The sequence below is a fragment of the Bufo bufo genome, chromosome 2 (genome assembly GCF_905171765.1).
Source record: "Bufo bufo chromosome 2, aBufBuf1.1, whole genome shotgun sequence".
Lineage (NCBI taxonomy): Eukaryota > Metazoa > Chordata > Amphibia > Anura > Bufonidae > Bufo > Bufo bufo.
Genome location: NC_053390.1, coordinates 17,206,258 through 17,230,108, shown reverse-complemented (window position 1 = coordinate 17,230,108; position 23,851 = coordinate 17,206,258). Strand labels below are relative to the sequence as shown.

Below are 23,851 nucleotides of genomic sequence, written 5' to 3'. Positions count from 1 at the left end.
AAGTCGCTGTGTGCTTGTGTCTCCACAGATGGATCCATGAGGAGAAATCCACCAGAGAGATGTCCCCCTCCTCTGTTTTCCCGGGCCTGTCCAGAGGAGAACATCCCAGAGAATCCTCAGGTAAATGGAGCTGAGCCCTATACACATCTATATAGGGGGTCCTGCAGTCATAGAGAGGTCATAGATTGTGGGAGTCTCTTATGTGGATCTGTTAGATGTCTGCTGTATTGTGCTGAATTGTTACAGATGACAAACCAGATGGAAGATCTGATTATTATTAAAGTGGAGGATGAAGAAGAGTGGATGATCGGCGATCCCCCGTGTAAGAGTGATGTGGAGGATGACATTCCTGGAGATGTTACTACAGGTATGTAATCATGAATGGGGAAAGTGACTTCAGATTTTGTCCTTGGTGCCTTCAGGGCAGGAGGAGAATCTGATCACTGGCTGCTGCGCCGCTCTTTGATTGGAGAAGTCCCAATCACATCATGAAGGGTTCTCCTTATCCAGCTGATGACTATCTCTGATCAGATTCTACTCTGATCCCGACTGTTCCTGCAGGACATACCGGACAGTCATATCCACATCCAGATTGCGGCATAAAAGTTATTTGTGCTGCAATTTGTGATTTTATTTTTTTCCCCCGCTCACACCAGGTCTAAAAAAGGGTGTGTGGTGGGACATTCATTTTTTTCTATGCCTGTTTTAGGCCTAGAAAATGGTCTAAATGTAAGACAGCAAGGAAGCTGGTTTACATTTAGACCGGTGGTGGAAACGTTGCAGTTATGTAGAAGCTGGCGCCTGTACATAACTTTGGCAGATCCACCCACCAGCTAAAGGGGTTATTAAGACACTGGTCTTAATAAGTGACTTCCTATATTTCTCCTTCCTACCAGATCCATTTCCAGCCTAATTGGAATATTATTATGTATTTTGTGTATTATTTGGTTTAAAAAAATATTACAAATTCTAATTTTTATATAAATAGGAAATCCCAGTAGGAATTCTGAAGGAAACTTCATGTTACCACTAAATTATAATGAAGATGAAGATATCATGCAGCGCTCTTCAGGAAAAAAACGTAATATACATCCAGGACTTCAGAGTACAGATCTATCATATAATCCCCTTAATCATCAAGAACCTTTTCCTGACCAATCACAGATTGTTAGCACAACTAAAGGTCAGAAAGGGGATAAAGGGTTTCACTGTGTTAAAGAGTTCACAAAAAGCTCAGGCCTTTCTACAGACAGAAGATTTCACACAAAGGAGAAGCCATACTCCTGTTCAGAATGTGGAAAATGTTTTACAGATAAATCAAATCTTGTTAGACATGAGAGAATTCACAGAGGAGAAATGCCGTATTCATGTTCAGAATGTGGAAAACGTTTTACAGAAAAATCAAATCTTGTTAGACATGAGAGACGTCACACAGGAGAGAAGCTGTATTCATGTTCAGAATGTGGGAAATGTTTTACAGCTAAATTATGTCTTGTTACACATAAGAGAAGTCACACTGGAGAGAAGCCATATTCATGTTCAGAATGTGGGAAATGTTTTACCGATAAATCAAATCTTGTTAGACATGAGAGATATCACACAGGAGAGAAACCGTATACATGTTCAGAATGTGGGAAATGTTTTACACGGAAATCATATCTTGTTACACATGAGAGAATTCATAGAGGAGAGAGGCCATATTCATGTTTAAAAACTGGGAAATTTTTTACAGAAAAGTCACATCTTGTTACACATGCGATAAGTCACACAGGAGAGAAGCTGTATTAATGTTTAGAATGTGGGGAATGTTTTACAGATAGATCTTGTTAGTTATGCGACAAGTCACATAGGAGAGAAAACAAATTCATGTTTAGAATGAGGAGAATGTATAGATAAATCAGATCTTTTTAGACATGACGTGACCTGTAACCAAAAATCCAAGTATTGGATTTTTTTTGTGACCATCATGGTATATCACATTGTCAAATCATTTTTTAGTACCTTTATTAATTTTCATGAGCAAAATTCAAAAATAAACCATTTAATTATCAACAATTAATAATTAACAATACAATACAACCTCCCTGAAACAATTGAGACAACCTATAAAGGTATCAGAAAGACACTGAGTCCCTGTATTTTGAATGCGGCAATACATTTATTAAGGGAGGGAAAGCCTGTGGTGCCTACGAACTCCAGGAAAAGGAAATTTCATTGAGTAAGTTTTGGATTTCCTGATAGTCCTGCGGCAGCATAGCATACAGTAGGACTTAAAAAGTAATATTATTTGGAAGGGGGGAGGGGGGTACTGTACTTGAAGTCGCCAACTGTAGCACTCTTCTGCTGCTATAACATCCAGACAATAGTGTCTGATGAACGTTGAGGACGGGGCCCATATTGCCGCTATGCAAATCCATCCAAAAGATACCTGAGCCAGTTCAGCCAAGGAGGAGGAAGTGGACCGGGTGGAGTGCGCTTTAACTTGCAATGGAGACCGCAGATTCAAAAGGTCATAGCAGTAGTCAACAACCCTAATTGTTTCTGTCTTTAGGATGTAAATAAGAAAAGTCTTTCTGACATTCAGGAAATTACAGTTTATTTGATAATTGTGAATGGAATCAGAGGCAAAAACAGACAAAGAGATCTCTTGATGAATATTAGAAGTGGAGGCAACTTTTGGAATGAAACCAGGCATGGTACGCAGAACCAGACAATCTCCAAGATCTCTGCAGTATGGTTCATTACAGGATAGCGCCTTTAACTCACTAACCGGTTTCGCAGATGTGATGGCTGTTAGAAATACTGTTCTATAGGTCAACATTTTTAGAGAGGCATCTTCCATAGGCTCAAATGGATGCATGGCAAGGGATTTAAGTACAATTGAAAGATCCCAGGATGGCAAAGGCGGATGAAAACTGGTTTGAGATTTCTAAAAGCTTTAAAAAAGTTCTGACTAAAGATTGACCTGTAAATTTCCCTTGTAATTGGGCATTGATAGTCGTAAATGGATTTTAGGAGTGTTGAGTTTTAGCCCTTTATCAAACCCCTTTTTAGTGGTGTCACGTGCCCGAGGCCCAAGGCAGACCTCCGGGGCATCTAGCAAACGGGAAACAGGCCAAAACAGACCAGGGACCAACAGAGTACTTTATTACACATGTAATAAAAGAACATGACAGTAAAGCAGGTTAAGCAGTAGTGGCACTTCCCCAGGACCAAGTGCACCAGCAGACCAGAAGCAAAACCCAGAGGGCGGAGAGGCGGAGAGCCAGTGAGCCCTGTTCTTCACAGAGGTGGTGGTGGGAAAGAGCTGGGCCGAGGGCTGACTGGTCTGTTGTTGTTGCTTTGTCTGTCCTGTGATGATGTTGATGTTGTTATCCTTGTCCATGCCTTGCCTGTTCTTCTGTTCCTGTTCTGTGTCTGAGTCCACTCTGTTTAGCCTAGCAGTGTTCTAACTGCGTCTGATAGCCTGGCAGTGCCGACTGCTTCTGATCTAGTCTGTTCCTTGTCTGTCCAGCAGTGCCTTACTGCTCCTGCTCCTGTGTTTGTCCTTCCTTCGTGAGAGGGCCCTGGGTTCTTGTCTCACCGTTCCGAGTCCTAGCATATCAAACTCGACACATCCAGGAAGCTCGGAAGGTGAGATCCTTCTTTTAGGAAGATAAAGGTGAGTATGATGCCCCCATCATACCAGAGGTGATGAGCTGGATTCTGGAGACATCTGCCCCCTCCTGAACAAGTTATGAAGGACTACACATTATTGTTCATTCTCTGGTTAGGAACCCCCCTGCTGACAAAAGGGGCCAGAGAGTCTGCAGTCCCCTGTCCTGAAGTGTGATCAGCAAACAGGCCCATCCTCGTTAGCATCTCTGTGCTAACTATATCCAGAGGAGCAGTTTGTCAGACAGCTCGACTCTCTCTATGAAGGCTTAAACCAATTCATAAATCAATTACCCCCAATATGGCTGCTGGCCTTGTAATACAGAAGATACAATCACATAAATACACACTGTGTGTGTGTATATATACATATATATAATGTAAATCACACCGGGAATATGTTACACTACGACATACTGTATAACATAAAACCTATAATATCGCTGCAAACATTATAATAACTAAGGATATGGCGGTCCTTATTCCTGACCTAAAGGTCTAATATTACTGATTTTGGGGTGTTCACGTTGTTTTATGCATAAGTAATTCCATTAGGCTTTGATTCTCTAATTGGAGTAAAAAAGCAGTCTAATACTACTGCTATTTTACACTTACAGTTACTGTACACTATGTTTGACAGACAGGTGCCAGGGCCTTCCAAGTGAACGGGCAGTGGCAAAAATGTTTCTGGAGCTGGCAGAGGTAGCAGCAGAAGAAGGGGCGGTGGTAGCAGCAGTCGCAGCAATAGGCCAGAGCTGCCAGTGTCATCCAGAGATGGTGTTTTGACCAGCAACCCAGCTGTCCTTGAATGGTTGACTTGGTCTTCAACATCATCTCAACTGACATCAGACACCCACCGCCAGGAGTACCGTATATACTCGAGTATAAGACGAGTTTTTTGGCACATATTTTTGTGCTCAAAAAGCCTCCTCGTCTTATACTCGAGTCTAGGTCTTAGCTCCGGTAATACAGGCAGTGCGGGGGGCGGCGCTCACTCACTGACGTCACGCGCCTGCGCTGCCTAGTGGGAGAAGGCGCGTGACGTCAGTGAGTGAGCGCCGCTCCCCGCACTGCCTGTATTACCGGAGCAAAGACAAAGTAAGATAACCACAGTTAAAGGTTATTAATTAGTTTAAATATACTGCTGTGAGCGCCGGGGAGGGGGATCTGTGGATGGCACTGTAGGGGGATCTGTGGATGGCACTGTAGGGGGATCTGTGGATGGGACTGTAGGGGGATCTGTGGATGGCACTGTAGGGGGATCTGTGGATGGCACTGTAGGGGGATCTGTGGATGGCACTGTAGGGGGATCTGTGGATGGCACTGTAGGGGGATCTGTGAATGGCAGTGCCATCCACAGATCCCCCTACAGTGCCATCCACAGATCCCCCCTCCCCTAAACAGTGCCATCATTGCACTGTTTAGGGGAGGGGGGATCTGTGGATGGCACTGTTTAGGGGGGAGATCTGTGGATGGCTCCCTGTATTTAATGCAGAGAGTGTGTGTGTATATAATGCACACTCTCTGCATTAAATACAGGGAGTCACCCTCTTGCAGATGTGTGTATATAATGTAGAGTGTGTGCATTATATACACATACACTCTGCATTATAGCTGCATTTCCCACCCTAGTCTTATACTCGAGTCAATAATTTTTCCCTTTTTTTTGGGGTAAAATTAGGGGCTCGGCTTATACTCGGGTCGGCTTATACTCGAGTATATACGGTAAGTAGGTTTCTTTGACACACTTTTTTTAAAAAGTTTTTATTTATCATTTTGCAAGATAAAAATTTAACCCGTAGAGGGGTCGCACTGTACATGTACAGCGCAGATGTGCGTGACTTAAGGACCAGCGCCGTACATGTACGGCGCTGTGATCGGGCGGGTGCAGGAGATGCGCCCGCCCGATCGGCAGCAGGGGTACGGCAGTCGCTGATAGCCAGAACCCTGCTGCATGCACCGGCATCGGTGAAATTACCGAGGCCGTCGCATTAACCACTACAGGACGCCGTACGCAGGATTGCGTCTTTGCGGCGGCCCTGTTATTCCTCCTGGACGCGCCGGCGCGTCCTCTCGCGAGACGCGAGATTTCGGTCAGAGCCGGCCCGCGCATGCGCAAAAGTTAAAGGAGCGTTTCGTCACCAGTCTGCCAGCCAATGATCATCGCTGGCAGGCTGGTGATTTTCAAAAAATCTAATCAGAAGCCATCTAACACCTTATATTTATAAATATAAGGTGTTAAATGGCTTCTGTGCTCCTCTGCTGGTCCTTTTCGTCGGTTGGTCCCAGCAGAGGAGCACACATCACAGTGAGTACACCAAACAGTACACTTAGCCCCCAGATCATCCCCATCACCCCAATTAACCCCTTGATCGCCCCTGTCAATCATCTAGTGAAAGGGAAAAAAAGTGATCAGTGTAAACTGTTACTTTTTTTTCCCACTAGTATTGACGGTTAGGTTTAGGATAGTTTAGGCCCCTTTGTTAGGTAGTTAGCGTCGGTTAGCGCCCAGCCCACCGCACCGCAGTCACTAATTCGCTGATTAGCGTATCGCTAATCAGCATTTGTACTTTTATAGTATCTGTAAGTGATCAAAACTGATCACTGTCAGATCTATAATAGTATTAGTGTCACCTTAGCTCGCCCTCCACCCAAAACGCAGTGTTTGCCCGATCAGGCCTGAACGGTCACCCACACGTGCGTTCACCCACGCCCGCCCGCCGCAGTGACAAAAAATATATATTTTTTTGATCACTGCACAATCACTTCACAAGCGCTGTGGCGATAAAAAAATCAGTTTTGATATTTTTTATCAATCGCAGCGGCTTCCGGTACTTCGCTAGCCTCCCACTTGTAAGACAGGCTTGCTTTTTTTCTTGGGTAGTCTCAGGGAATACCCCCTAAATTGAGTTGACCAAATGGCAAATAAGGGGTATTCTTCTGAAGAGGCCTACAGGATTCTGACCCAGTCGGATGAGGAATGGGAACCCTCATCTGACGAATCCAGCGGGTCAGAATATGAACTTGTAGAAAGCAGTGGCAGTCTGACCCAAAGTTCGGACGAGGAGGTTGAGGTCCCTGATAGCACCAGGCTTACCTGGCCCCGTGTTGCTAGACCACAGGTTGCACAGGATCCGCTTCAAGGGCAGCAGAGTGGGGCTGGCGCTGTCGGATTACGTGGTGAGGCATACACCAGCAGCGCAGCCCATCCTGGACCTAGTACCAGCACTGCCGTACAACATGGTGAAGTGGCGAGCACCAGAAGGGCAGTTGAAGCTGGTACGGTGGCACATGCATTAGTTCCCCCGTCGCAGCCACCGCACAGACAGGCCCGTAGAGTTCCTGAGGTGCTGCCAAACCCTGATTGGCAGCCCCCAACTTCAGCCACACCTGTAGTTCCCCCTTTCACCGCCCAGTCTGGAGTTCAGGTTGAGACAGCTCAGATCGGTTCGGCACTGGGGTTTTTTGAGCTGTTCTTGACTGCGGAGCTCTTTGACTTAGTCGTGGCAGAAACAAATCGGTATGCCACTGAATTTATAGCCGCCAACCCGGGAAGCTTTTATGCCCAGTCTTTCCAGTGGAAACCCGTCCAAGTTTCCGAATTTAAAATTTTTCTGGGCCTTCTCCTCAACATGGGCCTAACAAAAAAGCATGAATTGCGGTCATATTGGTCCACGAACCCAATTCATCACATGCCCATGTTCTCTGCTGCCATGTCCAGGACATGATTTGAGACCATCCTGCGTTTCCTGTACTTTAGCGACAACAGCACCTCTCGTCCCAGAGGCCACCCAGCTTTTGACCGGCTCCACAAAATTCGGCCCCTCATAGACCACTTCAACACCAAATTTGCTGATTTTTATACCCCTGAGCAAAACATCTGCGTAGACGAGTCCCTTATACATTTTACCGGGCGCCTTGGCTTCAAACAATACATCCCAAGCAAGCGTGCCCGGTATGGGGTCAAATTGTATAAGCTCTGTGAAAGGGCCACAGGCTATACCCACAAATTTCGGATCTATGAGGGTAAAGATCAGACCCTGGAGCCGGTCGGTTGCCCTGACTACCTGGGGAGCAGTGGGAAGACAGTCTGGGACTTGGTGTCACCCTTATTTGGCAAGGGGTACCATCTTTATGTGGACAATTTTTACACAAGTGTGCCCCTCTTCAGGCATTTGTTTTTAGAACAGATTGGCTGCTGTGGCACCGCGCGACCTAGTCGCCGGGGCTTCCCCCAACGGCTCGTTACCACCCGTCTTTCAAGGGGGGAGAGGGCTGCCTTGTGTAACGAAGAACTGCTCGCGGTGAAATGGAGAGACAAGCGTGACGTTTACATGCTCTCCTCCATTCACGCAGACACGACAATCGAAATTGAACGAGCAACCAGTGTCATTGAAAAGCCTCTCTGTGTCCACGACTATAATTCACTCATGGGAGGGGTGGACTTCAATGACCAGATCTTGGCTCCTTATTTACTTTCCCGCAGGACCAGACGCTGGTATAAGAAGGTGTCTGTATATTTGATTCAATTGGCTGCATATAATAGTTTTGTTCTCTACAGTAAGGCTGGGAGAACAGGATCCTTCCTCAAATTTCAGGAAGAGATCATCGAGAACCTCCTGTATCCAGGAGGTTCCGTGGCCCCATCCACCAGTGTAGTGAGCCGTCTACACGAGCGACATTTCCCCAGTGTCGTTGCTGGTACCTCAAAAAAAAATTTGTGCCTGTAGCAGGAGTGGAATAAGGCGTGACACCTGCTATTTCTGTCCTGACTGCCCTGACCACCCTGCCCTATGCTTAGGGGAGTGTTTCCGGAAGTACCACACACAGGTACACTTAGCATAGGGATTGCGTTCCACAGGACAGGCACACAGGGCTATTAGGGCCCTTTCACTCACAGCTGCTGCAAACCTCTCCTTGCACCTGGGACAAAGTGCATATTGTACTTCGCCACATCTCTGGGCGATTTGCACTTTGCACATTGTCCCATGGGGAAGGAGAGGTTTGTCCTATAAAGGTAAAAAAATAAATAAAAAATCACCGGTAAGCAAAAAAGTTAATGTTCTGTTCAAAAAGTTAAAGTTTATAAAAGTTAATGTTCCGTTCAAATGTTATAAAAACTTAATGTTAATAAATTTATTGCGTTGCGGCCTGGTTTTTTCTTTACCTTCTAGGTGGACCAACCGATGAATGAGCTGCAGCACTGATGTGCATTCTGACAGAAGCATTGCGCTGCTGTCAGATTACACAAAAGTCGGTGTATGCGGCGCTGCAAGACGAGATTTCTCCTCTGCAGTAAAAGATATGTTTGCCGAGGCATATAAGCTTGAGGGGCGGTGTTCATATGCTTTGGCAAACACTTTGTATGTAAAAAATAAAATAAAAAAAATCCCGGCAATGATTTATTCATCCACATCGATTGATGTGAATGGAGAAATCGGGTTTGCCAGGGCATACGAGCTAAGTGGGTTTGGATGTTGGGCGGCGCTCCTATGTCCTGGCAGATGCCTTTCCCCTCCTTTTTTTTTTTTTGGCAGAGATTTTTTCATCCACATTGATCGATGCGAATGAAGAAATCTGTGCCGTTCATTTTTTCTTTCAGCCCAGAGGCTGAACGGAAAAAAAAAATATCATTACCCATATGCTCAATATAAGGAGAATAGCAGAAACTCCTAATGCTGGCCATACATGTAATGATTGCGGAGACCCTCAAATGCCAGGGCAGTGCAAACACCCCACAAATGACCCCATTTTGGAAAGAAGACACCCCAAGGAATTCGCTGAGGGGCATATTGAGTCCATGAAAGATTGAAATTTTTGTGCCAAATTAGCGGAAAGGGAGACTTTGTGAGAAAAAACAAAAAAATAAAAATTTCCGCTAACTTGTGCCAAAAAAAAAAATCTTCTATGAACTCGCCATGCCCCTCATGGAATACCTTGGGGTGTCTTCTTTCCAAAATGGGGTCACATGTGGGGTATTTACACTGCCCTGGCATTTTAGGGGCCCTAAAGCGTGAGAAGAAGTCTGGGATCCAAATGTCCAAAATGCCCTCCTAAAAGGAATTTGGGCCCCTTTGCCCACCTAGGCTGCAAAAAAGTGTCACACATGTGGTATCACCGTACTCAGTAGAAGTAGGGCAATGTGTTTTGGGGTGTATTTTTACATATACCCATGCTGGGTGAGAGAAATATCTCTCAAAGTGTGACACTTTTTTGCAGACTAGGTGGGCAAAGGGACCCACATTCTAAAGAGCACCTTTAGGATTTCACAGGGCATTTTTTGCACATTTTGATTTCAAACTACTTCTCACGCATTAGGGCCCCTAAAATGCCAGGGCAGTATAACTACCCCACAAGTGACCCCATTTTGGAAAGAAGACACCCCAAGGTATTCCGTGAGGGGCATGGCGAGTTCCTAGAATTTTATTTTTTTTGGCACAAGTTAGCGGAAAATTATTTATTTTTATTTTTTTCTTACAAAGTCTCATATTCCACTAACTTGTGACAAAAAATAAAAACTTCCATGAACTCACTAGGCCCATCACGAAATACCTTGGGGTGTCTTCTTTCCAAAATGGGGTCACTTGTGGGGTAGTTATACTGCCCTGGCATTTTTGTGGCCCTAATGCGTGAGGAGTAGTTTGAAATCAAAATGTGTAAAAAATGCCCTGTGAAATCCTAAAGGTGCTCTTTAGAATTTGGGCCCCTTTGCCCACCTAGGCTGCAAAAAAGTGTCACACATGTGGTATTGCCGTACTCAGGAGAAGTTGGGCAATGTGTTTTGGGGTGTCTTTTTACACATGCCAATGCTGGGTGAGATAAATATCTCTGTCAAATGACAACTTTGTATAAAAAAATGGGAAAAGTTGTCTTTTAGAGAGATATTTCTCTCACCCACCATGGGTATATGTAAAAAGACACCCCAAAACACATTGCCCAACTTCTCCTGAGTACAGCGATACCACATGTGTGACACTTTTTTGCAGCCTAGGTGGGCAAAGGGGCCCAAATTCCAAAGAGCACCTTTAGGATTTCACAGGGCATTTTTTACACATTTTGATTTCAAACTACTTCTCACGCATTAGGGCCCCTAAAATGCCAGGAGCTGTATAACTACCCCACAAGTGACCCCATTTTGGAAAGAAGACACCCCAAGGTATTTCGTGATGGGCATAGTGAGTTCATGGAAGTTTTTATTTTTTGTCACAAGTTAGTGGAATATGAGACTTTGTAAGAAAAAATAATAAAATCATCATTTTCCGCTAACTTGTGACAAAAAATAAAAAGTTCTATGAACTCACTATGCCCATTAGCAAATACCTTTAGGGTGTCTACTTTCCGAAATGGGGTCATTTGTGGGGTTTTTCTACTGTCTGGGCATTGTAGAACCTCAGGGAACATGACAGGTGCTCAGAAAGTCAGAGCTGCTTCAAAATGCGGAAATTCACATTTTTGTACCATAGTTCGTAAACGCTATAACTTTTACCCAAACCATTTTTTTTTTTTACCCAAACATTTTTTATTTATCAAAGACATGTAGAACAATAAATTTAGATAAAAATTTATATAGAAATGTGTTTTTTTTTTAAAAATTACAACTGAAAGTGAAAAATGTCATTTTTTTGCAAAAATTTCCATTAATAACAAAAAATGTTAAAATGTCAGCAGCAATGAAATACCACCAAATGAAAGCTCTATTAGTGAGAAGAAAAGGATGTAAAATTCATTTGGGTGGTAAGTTGTATGACCGAGCAATAAACGGTGAAAGTAGTGTAGTGCAGAATTGTAAAAAGTGGCCTGGTCATTAAGGGTATTTAAAGGGACACTGACAGGCCCAATAAGCATATTTAGGTATATATATGACAGTACAGGTCTTCTAAAGTGTATTAAAAGCATATAAGTATACCCCCTGTCCACCCTATAAACACAGTAAACTGAAGTTTTATAACCTGGATGAATCGTCTTCATTCTGCCCAAGGGGCGGCGTTTCATCTCCACTTCTGCCCAGCCAGCCGCCCCCAACTGCCGTTTTGAAGCGCCGCCCAGCTCATCAATATTCACTTCGCTGGGCGGCTACTACAGTCCCCGACTTCACAAGATCCGGCGCATGCCCAATACAATCCTATGGGCATCAGCCTCTGTCTCATCTTCAGCGCATGCGCCCGGCACCTTCACTGGCCGGGATCACATCGCGCCTGCGTTCAGTCTGCATCTTAGAGGCCGCTACAGCCTCTGCGTTATGCGCATGCGCCGGGCACTGTTCAGAGCAGAGCTTATTGGGTCTGTCAGTGTCCCTTTAAGCTAGGGGAGCTGAGGTGGTTAACACCTTGATGTGCCGCGGTCAGTGCTGACCTTGGCACCTGCGATGTCCTTGCGGGTATCAGAGCTTCCATCGGGTCCCCGTGCTGCTGTGACGGGGACCCGATTGCAGGGAAGGCAGCCCGATGCCTTCCTTAGGCATCGTGGCTGCCTTCCGGGAGAGCCTGTGAGATCCAGCCCCCCGGATCTCACATGCAGAAAGGCTGTAAGTGTATTACAGTCTGTAATACACTTACAGCAAATGCATCGCAATACAGAAAAATTGTGATGCATTGTAAAGGTGATCAGACCCCCAAAAGTTAAAGTCCCAGAGTGGGACAAAAAATAAAGTGTAAAAAAAAAAAAAAGGTAAAAAAATAAAGTTTTACAAAAAAAAAAGTAACATTTCAAGAAAAAAACAAACAAACGTCCTTTTCACAAAATAAAGTTAAAAAACATTGTAAAAAAAAATAGGGAAAAAAGTAGACAAATTAGGCATCGCCGCGTCCGTATCGACCGCCTCTCTAAAAAGTGCAACACCAAGCGATCAAAAAGGCGTATGCCCCCCAAAATAGTACCAATCTAACCGTTACCTAATACCGCAAAAAGTGATATCCTAACTAAGACAATCGCCCAAAAAAAAATAAAACTATGGCTCTCAGACAATGGAGAAACTAAAACATGATTTTTTGGTTTAAAAATGCTGTTATTGTGTAAAACTTAAAGCGAACCTTTCACCTGGATTTCACTTAGTAAACTATCACCAGTACCTTATAGATTATCCTCATTGTGTTTCCATACAGTCTTGTGCCGCTTTCCTGGGATGTATATTCATGAAAAAAGCGACTTATAAAGTACTCCTCTCCAGCTCCTGAAGTCACGGTAAAAGTCAAGGGGGTAGCCCTTCCCTCACTCAAGGCCGTAACTCCCCTGCCCTAACCCCACCTCTAAGCAGTGTAACTGACACCTGGCTCAGTCTCCGGGACCGCACTTGTACAGGAGGCGCATGCGCCGTCGGCCTCAGTAGCAGCGCGATCCTGTAACTGAATCGCGCATGCACCGTCCCCGATGCCTGCCTGTCTTCTCTTCCTCACGGACGGCGCATGCGCGGTTCAGTTACAGGATCGCGCTGCAGTCCGACGGCGCATGCGCCTCCTGTACAAGCGCGGTCCCGGCGACTGAGCCGGGTGTCAGTTACACTTCATAGAGGCGGGGTTAGGGCAGGGGAGTTACGGCCTTGAGTGAGGGAAGGGCTACCCCCTTGACTTCTACCGTGACTTCAGGAGCTGGAGAGGAGTACTTTATAAGTCGTTTTTTTCATGAATATACATCCCAGGAAAGCGGCACAAGACTGTATGGAAACACAATGAGGATAATCTATAAGGTACTGGTGATAGTTTATTAAGTGAAATCCAGGTGAAAGGTTCACTTTAAGTATATAAAAAAAGTATACATATTCGGTATCGCCGCATCCGTAACAACCTGCTCTATGAAAACGCCACATGACCTAACCCCTCAGGTGAACACCATAAAAATAAAAATAATAAAAACGGTGTAAAAAAAAAAGCGATTTTTGGTCACTTTACATCACAAAAAGTGTAATAGCAAGCGATAAAAAAGTCATATTCACCCCAAAATAGTGCCAATCAAACTGTCATCTCATCCCGCAAAAATGATACCCTACCTAAGACAGTCGCCCAAAAACTGAAAAAACTATGGCTCTCAGACTATGGAGACACTAAAAAATCATTTTTTTTGTTTAAAAAATTATATCATTGTGTAAAAACCTGCTCTATAAAAATATAACATAATCCCTCAAGTGAACACCATAAAAAACGAAAATAAAAACGGTGTCAAAAAAGCTATTTTTTTGGTCACCTTACATCATAAAAAGTGTAATAGCAAGTGATGGAAAAATCATATACACCCTAAAATACACTGCTCAAAAAAATAAAGGGAACACTTAAACAACACAATGTAACTCCAAGTCAATCACACTTCTGTGAAATCAAACTGTCCACTTAGGAAGCAACACTGAGTGACAATCAATTTCACATGCTGTTGTGCAAATGGGATAGACAACAGGTAGAAATTATAGGCAATTAGCAAGACACCCCCAATAAAGGAGTGGTTCTGCAGGTGGTGACCACAGACCACTTCTCAGTTCCTATGCTTCCTGGCTGATGTTTTGGTCACTTTTGAATGCTGGCGGTGTTTTCACTCTAGTGGTAGCATGAGACGGAGTCTACAACCCACACAAGTGGCTCAGGTAGTGCAGCTTATCTAGGATGGCACATCAATGCGAGCTGTGGCAAGCAAGTTTGCTGTGTCTGTCAGCGTAGTGTCCAGAGCATGGAGGCGCTACCAGGAGACAGGCCAGTACATCAGGAGATGTGGAGGAGGCCGTAAGAGGGCAACAACCCAGCAGCAGGACCGCTACCTCCGCCTTTGTTCAAGGAGGAACAGGAGGAGCACTGCCAGAGCCCTGCAAAATGACCTCTAGCAGGCCACAAATGTGCATGTGTCTGCTCAAACGGTCAGAAACAGACTCCATGAGGGTGATATGAGGGCCCGACGTCCACAGGTGGGGGTTGTGCTTACAGCCCAACACCGTGCAGGACGTTTGGCATTTGCCAGAGAACACCAAGATTGGCAAATTCGCCACTGGCGCCCTGTGCTCTTCACAGATGAAAGCAGGTTCACACTGAGCACATGTGACAGACGTGACAGAGTCTGGAGACGCCGTGGAGAACGTTCTGCTGCCTGCAACATCCTCCAGCATGACCGGTTTGGCATTGGGTCAGTAATGGTGTGGGTTGGTATTTCTTTGGAGGGCCGCACAGCCCTCCATGTGCTCGCCAGAGGTAGCCTGACTGCCATTAGGTACCGAGATGAGATCCTCAGACCCCTTGTGAGACCATATGCTGGTGCGGTTGGCCCTGGGTTCCTCCTAATGCAAGACAATACTAGACCTCATGTGGCCGGAGTGTGTCAGCAGTTCCTGCAAGACGAAGGCATTTATGCTATGGACTGGCCCGCCCGTTCCCCAGACCTGAATCCAATTGAGCACATCTGGGACATCATGTCTCGCTCTATCCACCAACGTCACGTTGCACCACAGACTGTCCAGGAGTTGGCAGATGCTTTAGTCCAGGTCTGGGAGGAGATCCCTCAGAAGACCGTCCACCACCTCATCAGGAGCATGCACATGCGTTGTAGGGAGATCATACAGGCACGTGGAGGCCACACACACTACTGAGCCTCATTTTGACTTGTTTTAAGGACATTACATCAAAGTTGGATCAGCCTGTAGTGTGTTTTTCCACTTTAATTTTGAGTGTGACTCCAAATCCAGACCTCCATGGGTTGAAAAATTTGATTTCCATTTTTTTATTTTTGTGTGATTTTGTTGTCAGCACATTCAACTATGTAAAGAACAAAGTATTTCAGAAGAATATTTAATTAATTCAGATCTAGGATGTGTTATTTTTGTGTTCCCTTTATTTTTTTGAGCAGTGTAGTACCAATCAAACCGTCATCTTATCCCCAAAAAAATGAGCCCCTACACAAGACCGTCACCCAAAAAATAAAACAAACTACGGCTAGTCATATTTGGTATTGTCGCATCCGTAACAACCTGCTCTGTAAAAATAGCACATGATCTAACCTGTCAGATAAACGTTGTAAATACCAAAAAATAAAAACAGTGCCAAAACAGCTATTTTTTTTTTTACCTTGCCTCACAAAAAGTGTAATATAGAGCAACCAAAAATCATATGTACCCTAAAATAGTACCAACAAAACTGCCACCTTATCTCGTAGTTTCCAAAATGGGGTCACTTTTTGGGAGTTTCTACTCTAGGAGTGCATCAGGGGGGCTTCAAATGTGACATGGGGACAAAAAACCAGTCCAGCAAAATCTGCCTCCCAAAAACCATATGGCATTCCTTTCCTTCTGCGCAATGCCGTGTGCCCGTACAGCAGTTTACAACCACAGATGGGGTATTTATGTAAACTACAGAATCAGGGCCATAAATATTGAGTTTTGTTTGGCTGTTAACCCTTGCTTTGTAACTGGAAAAAATTGGATTAAAATGGAAAATCTGCCAAAAAAGTGAAATATTGAAATTTTATCTCTATTTTCCATTTCCAATTCTTGTGGAACACCTAAACATAGTAACATAGTACATAAGGCCGAAAAAAGACATTTGTCCATCCAGTTCAGCCTGTTATCCTGCAAGTTGATCCAGAGGAAGGCAAAAAAAAAACTGAGGTAGAAGCCAATTTTCCCCACTTTAGGGGAAGCGTTAATTTTTAACGTAAATTTGTTTCCCCTTAGTCCTAACAGCAACACAAGTGGGGAGTTCTCCCCTGTGAAACTAGTAGGACAGGTGGAATTTTTGATGGCAAAATTTTTTCCTACCAAGCACTAATTAAATAATTTGTAGAAAACCCACCCCTATAAAGGGCAGACTGCCCATAATTCAGTGCTTTATATCAAGTAGAAACAAAACAAGGGTGGGAAATTTGTGTGCTGCTGTTAGGACTAAGGGAAAACAAATTTATGTTAAAAATTAACGCTTCCCTTACGTCCTAACCAGCAGCACAAGTGGGGACCTAGCAAGCAACACAAACAAATTGGGAGGGCCTCTTCACAGGTACATAATACCGTCCCCTTTTTTTAATTATTTTTTTTATGAGAGGGTGGCAGACAGAATTGTACGTCCGAATGCTACCCCCTCCGAGCGCCTAGAGTCTAGGCGGTAATGTCTAACGAAAGTGCTGTGGGAGCTCCAGGAAGCCGCAGCACAAATCTGTTCAAGTAGAACTAGATTCTTTTCCGCAAAGGAAGTCGATATTGCCCTCGTGGGGTGGGCGGTGACAAAGGATGGAGGAGCCAAGCCTTGGGAAAGAAAAGGCTTCCCGGATTGCCTCCTTTACCCATCTACTTAGAGAGGGTTTGGAGGCTTTTAGACCTTTGCTTTCACTGGAGAAGGAGAGCAGCAGGTGTTCTGATTTCCTAAAGTTCGCAGTCCTGTTCAGGTAGATTTTTAGATTTCTGGAAAAGTCCAAGGAGTGAAGGGCTTCCTCTTCAGGAGATGATGGAGTATGACATAGAACTGGCAAGGAGATGGTTTGATTTTGGTTACCGAATGAGGGAACCTTAGGAGCAAAGGTTGGTAAAAATCTCAACAGGACAGAGTCATGGAGAAAGAGGGTATAAGGCTCAGCGGCTGCTAGGGCCTGTAACTCTCCAATCCTTTTGGCTGATGTTATGGCCAGTAAAAATGTGACCTTTAAGGACAGAAACCTAAGGTCTACATTCTCTAAGGGTTCAAAGGGGGGAGAGGATAGCCCCTTTAGAACAATGGATAAATACCATTCAGGGATAGGTCTCAGGATTCTAGGTTTAAATCTTTCGGCTCCCTTGAGGAACCTCCTGAGTAGGGGGTCTTGAGATAATAGTCTACCTAAAGAGGCAGAGAGAGCACTGATGTGGACTCAGAGTAGACGGGCTTAGACCCTTGTCCAGGCCGTCCTGCAGGAATTGTAAAATAGCTGAAAGAGGAGGATCTGAGGGTACTACCTCTTTAACAGCACACCACTGAAGAAAGATCTTGTGAATTCTTGAGTACGCCTTGTTTGTAGACTCCGCACGGGAGTGTGAAATAGTTCTCAAGACCTCCGCAGAAAGCCCTCTAGCTTCTAGTAGGGGCCTGTCAATCTCCAGGCTGTCAGATTGAGTTTCCTCAGATCTAGGCAGGGGCCTGTGTCCTGATACACAAGGTCCTGCATTAGGGGAAGTCTCCAATATGTGCCCTGACTCATCCTCATGAGCTGGGTGAACCAAGACCTCTTCGGCCAGAATGGTATTATTGCAATGACCGGGGTCTGGTCTTGTCTGATTTTCGTCAATACCCTTGGTATCATGGAAAGTGGAGGGAATATGTACGCCAGCCTGAACCTCCATGGAATGGACAGAGCGTCTATCGCCAGAGGGTTGTCCTCCTTGTAGAGGGAGCAGAACTTGTCCACCTTCTTGTTCAACCGGGTCGCCATTAAGTCGATCTCCGGAGTGCCCCAACGTAGAATGATCTGGGAGAAGATGTCTCTGTTCAGTGACCATTCGCCTTGAACTGGTAGACCCCGACTGAGTCGATCCGCAACTATGTTGAGATCTCCCCTGATGTGAACCGCGGAAAGGTGGGATAGACTGAGCTCTGCCCAAGAGAGAATTAGACCAACTTCCTGGAGAAGAGGTTGAGATCTCGTACCTCCCTGTCTGTTGATGTAAGCGACCACAGTCGTGCTGTCCGAACGGACTCTTGCCGCCTTTCCGCGGATGAGAGGAGCAAAATAATAAAGAGCTAGACGTACGGCTCTTAGTTCTCTCATATTGGACGAGAGAAGCCTCTCCTGTGGAATCCAGATACCCTGTACTGGACTGTCTTCCAGATGGGCTCCCCAACCTAGAAGGGAGGCATCTGTGGTCAACGTGATCCAACGAGGTTGAATCAAGGACCTCCCATCTGATAGGTTCCTCCACCATTTGAGTGAGGACCGGACTTTGACAGACAGGGAGTGAGTCTTGTCCAACCCCTTGGGGTTGTGGTTCCAGACTGCTAACACTTCTTCTTGAAGTGGACGGAGGTGCCAAAGGGCCCAAGGAACTGCTTCTGCTGATGCTGACATGTGGCCCAACATCTTCATAAGTGTTCTGATGGACACATGACGAGGTGCCATGAGAAACTACGCGGCTCTTATGACCCGATCTTTCCTCTCTGTAGCGAGAGAGGGTGTCATTGCTTGAGAATCCACTACAAACCCCAGGAATACCTGGGAAGTGGAAGGCAGGATCTGGGACTTTTCCCGGTTTATTAACCAGCCTAACCGCTGGAGAGTCTGAAGAGCCAGATGAAGATGGGTTTGAAGAACATCTAGAGAGGCGGCTTTTAAAAGCCAGTCGTCTAGATATGGCATGATTTCTAGTCCTTGAAGCCTGAGCTTGGCAACAACCGGAGCCACAACCTTGGTAAAGGTGTGGGGAGCGGAAGAGATGCCAAAGGGTAGAACAGCAAACTGGTAATGCTTTACCGCACCCTTTATGGAGACCGCAACTCTTAGGAACTTTCGGTGAGTTGGATGAATAGGGACATGAAAATAAGCGTCCTTTAGATCTATGGTGACCATGAGGTCTCCGGGATTTAGAATATTGATTAAGGAGCAGATGGTCTCCATTCTGAAGCGCTTATGCCTTATGAAGCGGTTTAGGTATCGTAGATCTATTATCATGCGCCAGTCTCCGGAAGGCTTTGGGACTAGAAATATGGGGGAATACACCCCTCGCCCTCGTTCGTGGGAGGGAACCTCCCCTAGGGCTTTTTTGTGAAGGTAAAGGAGTACCGCGTCCTCCAGGATCTTTTGTTTGATTTGGGGTAAAGGCCGGGTTAACACAAATTTCTCCTGAGGGGGAGACACGAAATCTATCATGTAGCCGAACAAAATTATATTTATGACCCACTGGTCCGGAATTTCTTGCAGCCAGGCCTGCTCAAAAAAACTTAAACGACCTCCGACCGGAGGAACACTTGGAAATTGTGCATCGCACGGAGGGTCTGGAGGGGAAGGGGGAAGGTAAGCAGGAGAGTCATAGGTCTGCCTTGCAATCCCTGCCCCGACCACGACCGTGTCCACGTCTGGAGGACCCCTGACGTCTCTGGGATCTAGAGAGGCCCTGAGGTCTTGTGTTTCTGAAAGGACTGTTGAGGGAGATTTTTCCCTTTTTTATCTGTCAAGCTTTCCATGAGCTTGTCTAGCTCAGAACCAAATAGCCTTCCTGGCTCATAGGGCAGGCTGCATAAGTTGAACTTAGAGGTGTTATCAGCGACCCATGGTCGTAACCAGAGGGGCCTACGGCTGGCAGAAGAAAGCGCCATACTTTTCGCAGCCAGCTTTAAATTCTGCGCAGAGGCGTCGCATAGAAAATCTGCTCCTAACAGGAGGGTCTTAAATTGATCCAGAATGTCCGTTATGGCCATCCCGGCCTCTAGGTCAGCCTGAATTCTTAGGATGCGGGAACGTACAAAGTCCGCGGTCTCAGAGGCGGCAAAAGCTACTGACGCGGAGGCTGCCGCAGCGGAATAATTGCGCCTTAGGGTGCATTCGACCCTTCGGTCTAACGGGTCCTGGAGATAACTACCGTCATCTGACGGGACTAGGGTCCTTTTGGACAATTTGGATATCGCCATGTCAACCTTTGGAGTTTAAACCTCTTGTTGAGGACTGGACCCTTCTCCGGATGTTTCCATTCAGTAAGCATGAAACGCTTAACGTTTTCGTCCACTTTGAAGGTTCTTAACCCCCTAGAGGTGGATGGCGGAGCTTCCCCTTGCTCAACATCACGATCCCTTGACCGGATGGAGCGTAAAAGCCTTTGAGTTTTTTTTGTCTGGAAACAGGAACAGTGAGTCTTCGTCGTCCGAGGAAGAGGAAGAATGGTCGTCCACGGAGATTGCTTCCAGCATAGGCATCGGACCCGGAGATGATGCTCTTGATCTCTTGGAGGCAAGGGTGCTCTTAATTTCGGAAATAGAATTTCCCATAAAGTCCTTCATCCACCCAAACATGTCTCTTACAGTGGGTTGCGACAGAGGGGGACGACATAACGGACACCTATTGTACTCATAGGAGTCCGGCATTGGCATCTCGCAGGAAGCGCAGACTAGATGTCTCTGCTTGTGGGCGGATTTCCCGCGCTGATCACCGTTAGGGGACGCCATCTAGAAAGAAACTTTGTTTAGTAGTAGTAGTAGCCACAGAACTGTAGCCTTAGCTCTCTGCACAGAAGTAGTAGTAGCAGCCACAGAACTGTAGCCTTAGCTCTCTGCTCAGAAGAGGAAGTACTCCTCTTGATGTGGGCTTATATAGGTGGACTAGCTCCACCTCTGACCTTAGCTCGGACCCCCCCCCCCCCCCGATAACTCCGCCTCTGCAGTTTTGGACAACATATATATTCTATATCTGTCTAAATCGTGTAGTCCCCAGAGCTCATATTGCAGAAAAACCATCTGCATATAGTACAACAAACCCGGCGCGAGAACCGGAAGTCGTCGATGACGCACTTCCTGTCGGCCGTGTAGCGCCGTACAGCGGAGCCGGTGACAGAGATGCCGGTGATCCACAGCCTCACCAACGGGGAGAGTGCCGATAGGCACCGCCCCTGCAGCCTGGACTGCCGCTACCTCTGGAGCAGCAGGAGGCGGATTGCGGACAACAATACCGTCGGCTGAAGGACCGAGGACGACTTGGGGCCAGGAGCTAGAACCACCATCAAGTGGTAGGAAAATCTCTGTATCAAAAGAAAGAAAAACTAATCTTTTAAAGGTATCAGGCCGCAGCCTAACCCGTCCTACTGTCCACAGGGACAGAGAAAAAAAGCACTGAATTATGGGCAGTCTGCCCTTTATAGGGGTGGGTTTTCTACTAATTATTTAATTAGTGCTTGATAGGAAAAAATTTTGTCATCAAAAATTCCACTTGTCCTACTAGTTTCACAGGGGAGAACTCCCCACTTGTGCTGCTGGTTAGGACGTAAGGGAATAAAAAATTCCTTCCCGACTCCAATCAGGCATCAGAATAACTCCCTGGATCCCCGACCCCTCTCTAGTAGCTAAAGCCTGTAATATTATTACGCTCCAGAAATACATCCAGGCCCCTCTTGAATTCCTTTATTGTACTCACCATCACCACCTCCTCAGGCAGAGAGTTCCATAGTCTCACTGCTCTTACCGTAAAGAATCCTCTTCTATGTTTGTGTACAAACCTTCTTTCCTCCAGACACAGAGGATGTCCCCTCGTCACAGTCACAGTCCTGGGGATAAATAGATGATGGGAGAGATCTCTGTACTGACCCCTGATATATTTATACATATTAATTAGATCTCCCCTCAGTCGTCTATTTTCTAAAGTGAATAACCCTAATTTTGATCATCTTTCAGGGTACTGTAGTTGCCCCATTCCAGTTATTACTTTAGTTGCCCTCCTCTGGACCCTCTCCTCTGCCTTGTTTACAGGAGCACAGAATGGTACACAGTACTCCATGTGTGGTCTGACTAGAGATTTGTAAAGTGGTAGGACTATGTTCTTATCACGGGCATCTATGCCCCTTTTGATGCAACCCATTATCTTATTGGCCTTGGCAGCAGCTGCCTGACAGGTTTTTGCAGCTTAGGCTACTTTCACACTTGCGTTCAGAGCGGATCCGTCTGGTGTCTACACAGACGGATCCACTCCTATAATGCAAACGTTCGGATCCGTATAGAACGGATCCGTTTGCATTATAGTTCAGAAAAATTTCTAAGTGTGAAAGTGATTCAGACGGATCCGTCCAGACTTTACATTGAAAGTCAATGGGGGACGGATCCGTTTGAAAATTGAGCCATTTTGTGTCAACTTCAAACGGATCCGTCCCCTTTGACTTACATTGTAAGTCTGGACGGATCCGTTTGCCTCCGCACGGCCAGGCGGACACCCGAACGCTGCAAGCAGCGTTCGGGTGTCCGCCTGCTGAGCGGAGCGGAGGCCAAACGGTGCCAGACTGATGCATTCTGAGCGGATCCGCATCCACTCAGAATGCATTGGGGAAGTACGGATGCGTTCCGGGCCGCTTGTGAGAGCCTTCAAACGGAACTCACAAGCGGAGCCCCGAACGCAAGTGTGAAAGTAGCCTTAATTTGCTGTTAAAATTCCTAGGTCCTTTTCCATGTCAGTGTTACCGAGTGTTTTACCATTTAGTATGTACGGGTGACTTGCATTATTCCTTCCCATGTGCATAACTTTACATTTCTCAGTGTTAAACCTCATCTGCCACTTATCTGCCCAAGCCTCCAATCTATCCAGATCCCTCTGTAGTAGTATACTGTCCTCTGTAATATATATATATATAGTATACTGTCCTCTGTAGTGTATATATATACAGTATACTGTCCTCTGTAGTATATATACAGTATACTGTCCTCTGTAGTATATATACAGTATACTGTCCTCTGTAGTATATATACAGTATACTGTCCTCTGTAGTATATATGCAGTATACTGTCCTCTGTAGTGTATATATACAGTATACTGTCCTCTTCAGTGTAAATTACTTTACACAGTTTAGTGTCATCTGCGAAAATTGATACTTTACTATGCAAGCCTTCTACAAGATCATTAATAAATATATTGAAGAGAATAGGGCCCAGTACTGACCCCTGAGGTACTCCACTAGTGACAGTGACCCAATCTGAGTGTGTACCGTTAATAACCACCCTGTGTTTTCTATCACTCAGCCAGTTACTTACCCACATACAGACATTTTCTCCCAGTCCGAGCATTCTCATTTTATATACTAACCTTTTATGTGGTACAGTGTCAAATGCTTTGGAGAAGTCCAGATATACGACATCCATTGATTCGCCGCTGTCAAGTCTAGAACTTACCTCCTCATAGAAACTGATTAAATTAGTCTGACATGACCGATCCCTCACGAAGCCATGCTGATATGGCGTTATTTGCTTATTTCCGTTTAGATGCTCTAAGATAGCATCTCTCAGAAAACCTTCAAACAGTTTACCCACAACAGATGTTAAACTTACCGGCTTATAGTTTCCAGGCTCTGTTTTTGGACCCTTTTTGAATATTGGCACTACATTTGCCATGCGCCAATCCTGTGGGACATTTCCTGTCAGTATAGAGTCCGCAAATATCAGAAATAAGGGTCTGGCTATGACATTACTTAATTCCCTTAGGATACGGGGGTGTATGCCATCCGGTCCTGGCGATTTGTCTATTTTAATCTTTTTAAGTCGCTGATGTACTTCTTCCTGGGTCAGACAGGACACTTTTAATGGGGAATTTA

General features: G+C 45.5%; 1 protein-coding gene across 1 annotated transcript in view; it reads left to right on the top strand.

Moving 5' to 3' along the window:
- The window catches only part of LOC120992028 (zinc finger protein 585A-like), a 190,532-nt gene that overhangs the window by 9,693 nt on the left and 156,988 nt on the right, over nt 1–23,851 (top strand). The window contains exons 2-4 of the mRNA XM_040420790.1: nt 29–120; nt 247–367; nt 989–1,705. Of these exons, the coding sequence (XP_040276724.1) occupies nt 29–120; nt 247–367; nt 989–1,705 (930 nt within the window). The remainder of the gene's footprint in view (nt 1–28; nt 121–246; nt 368–988; nt 1,706–23,851) is intronic.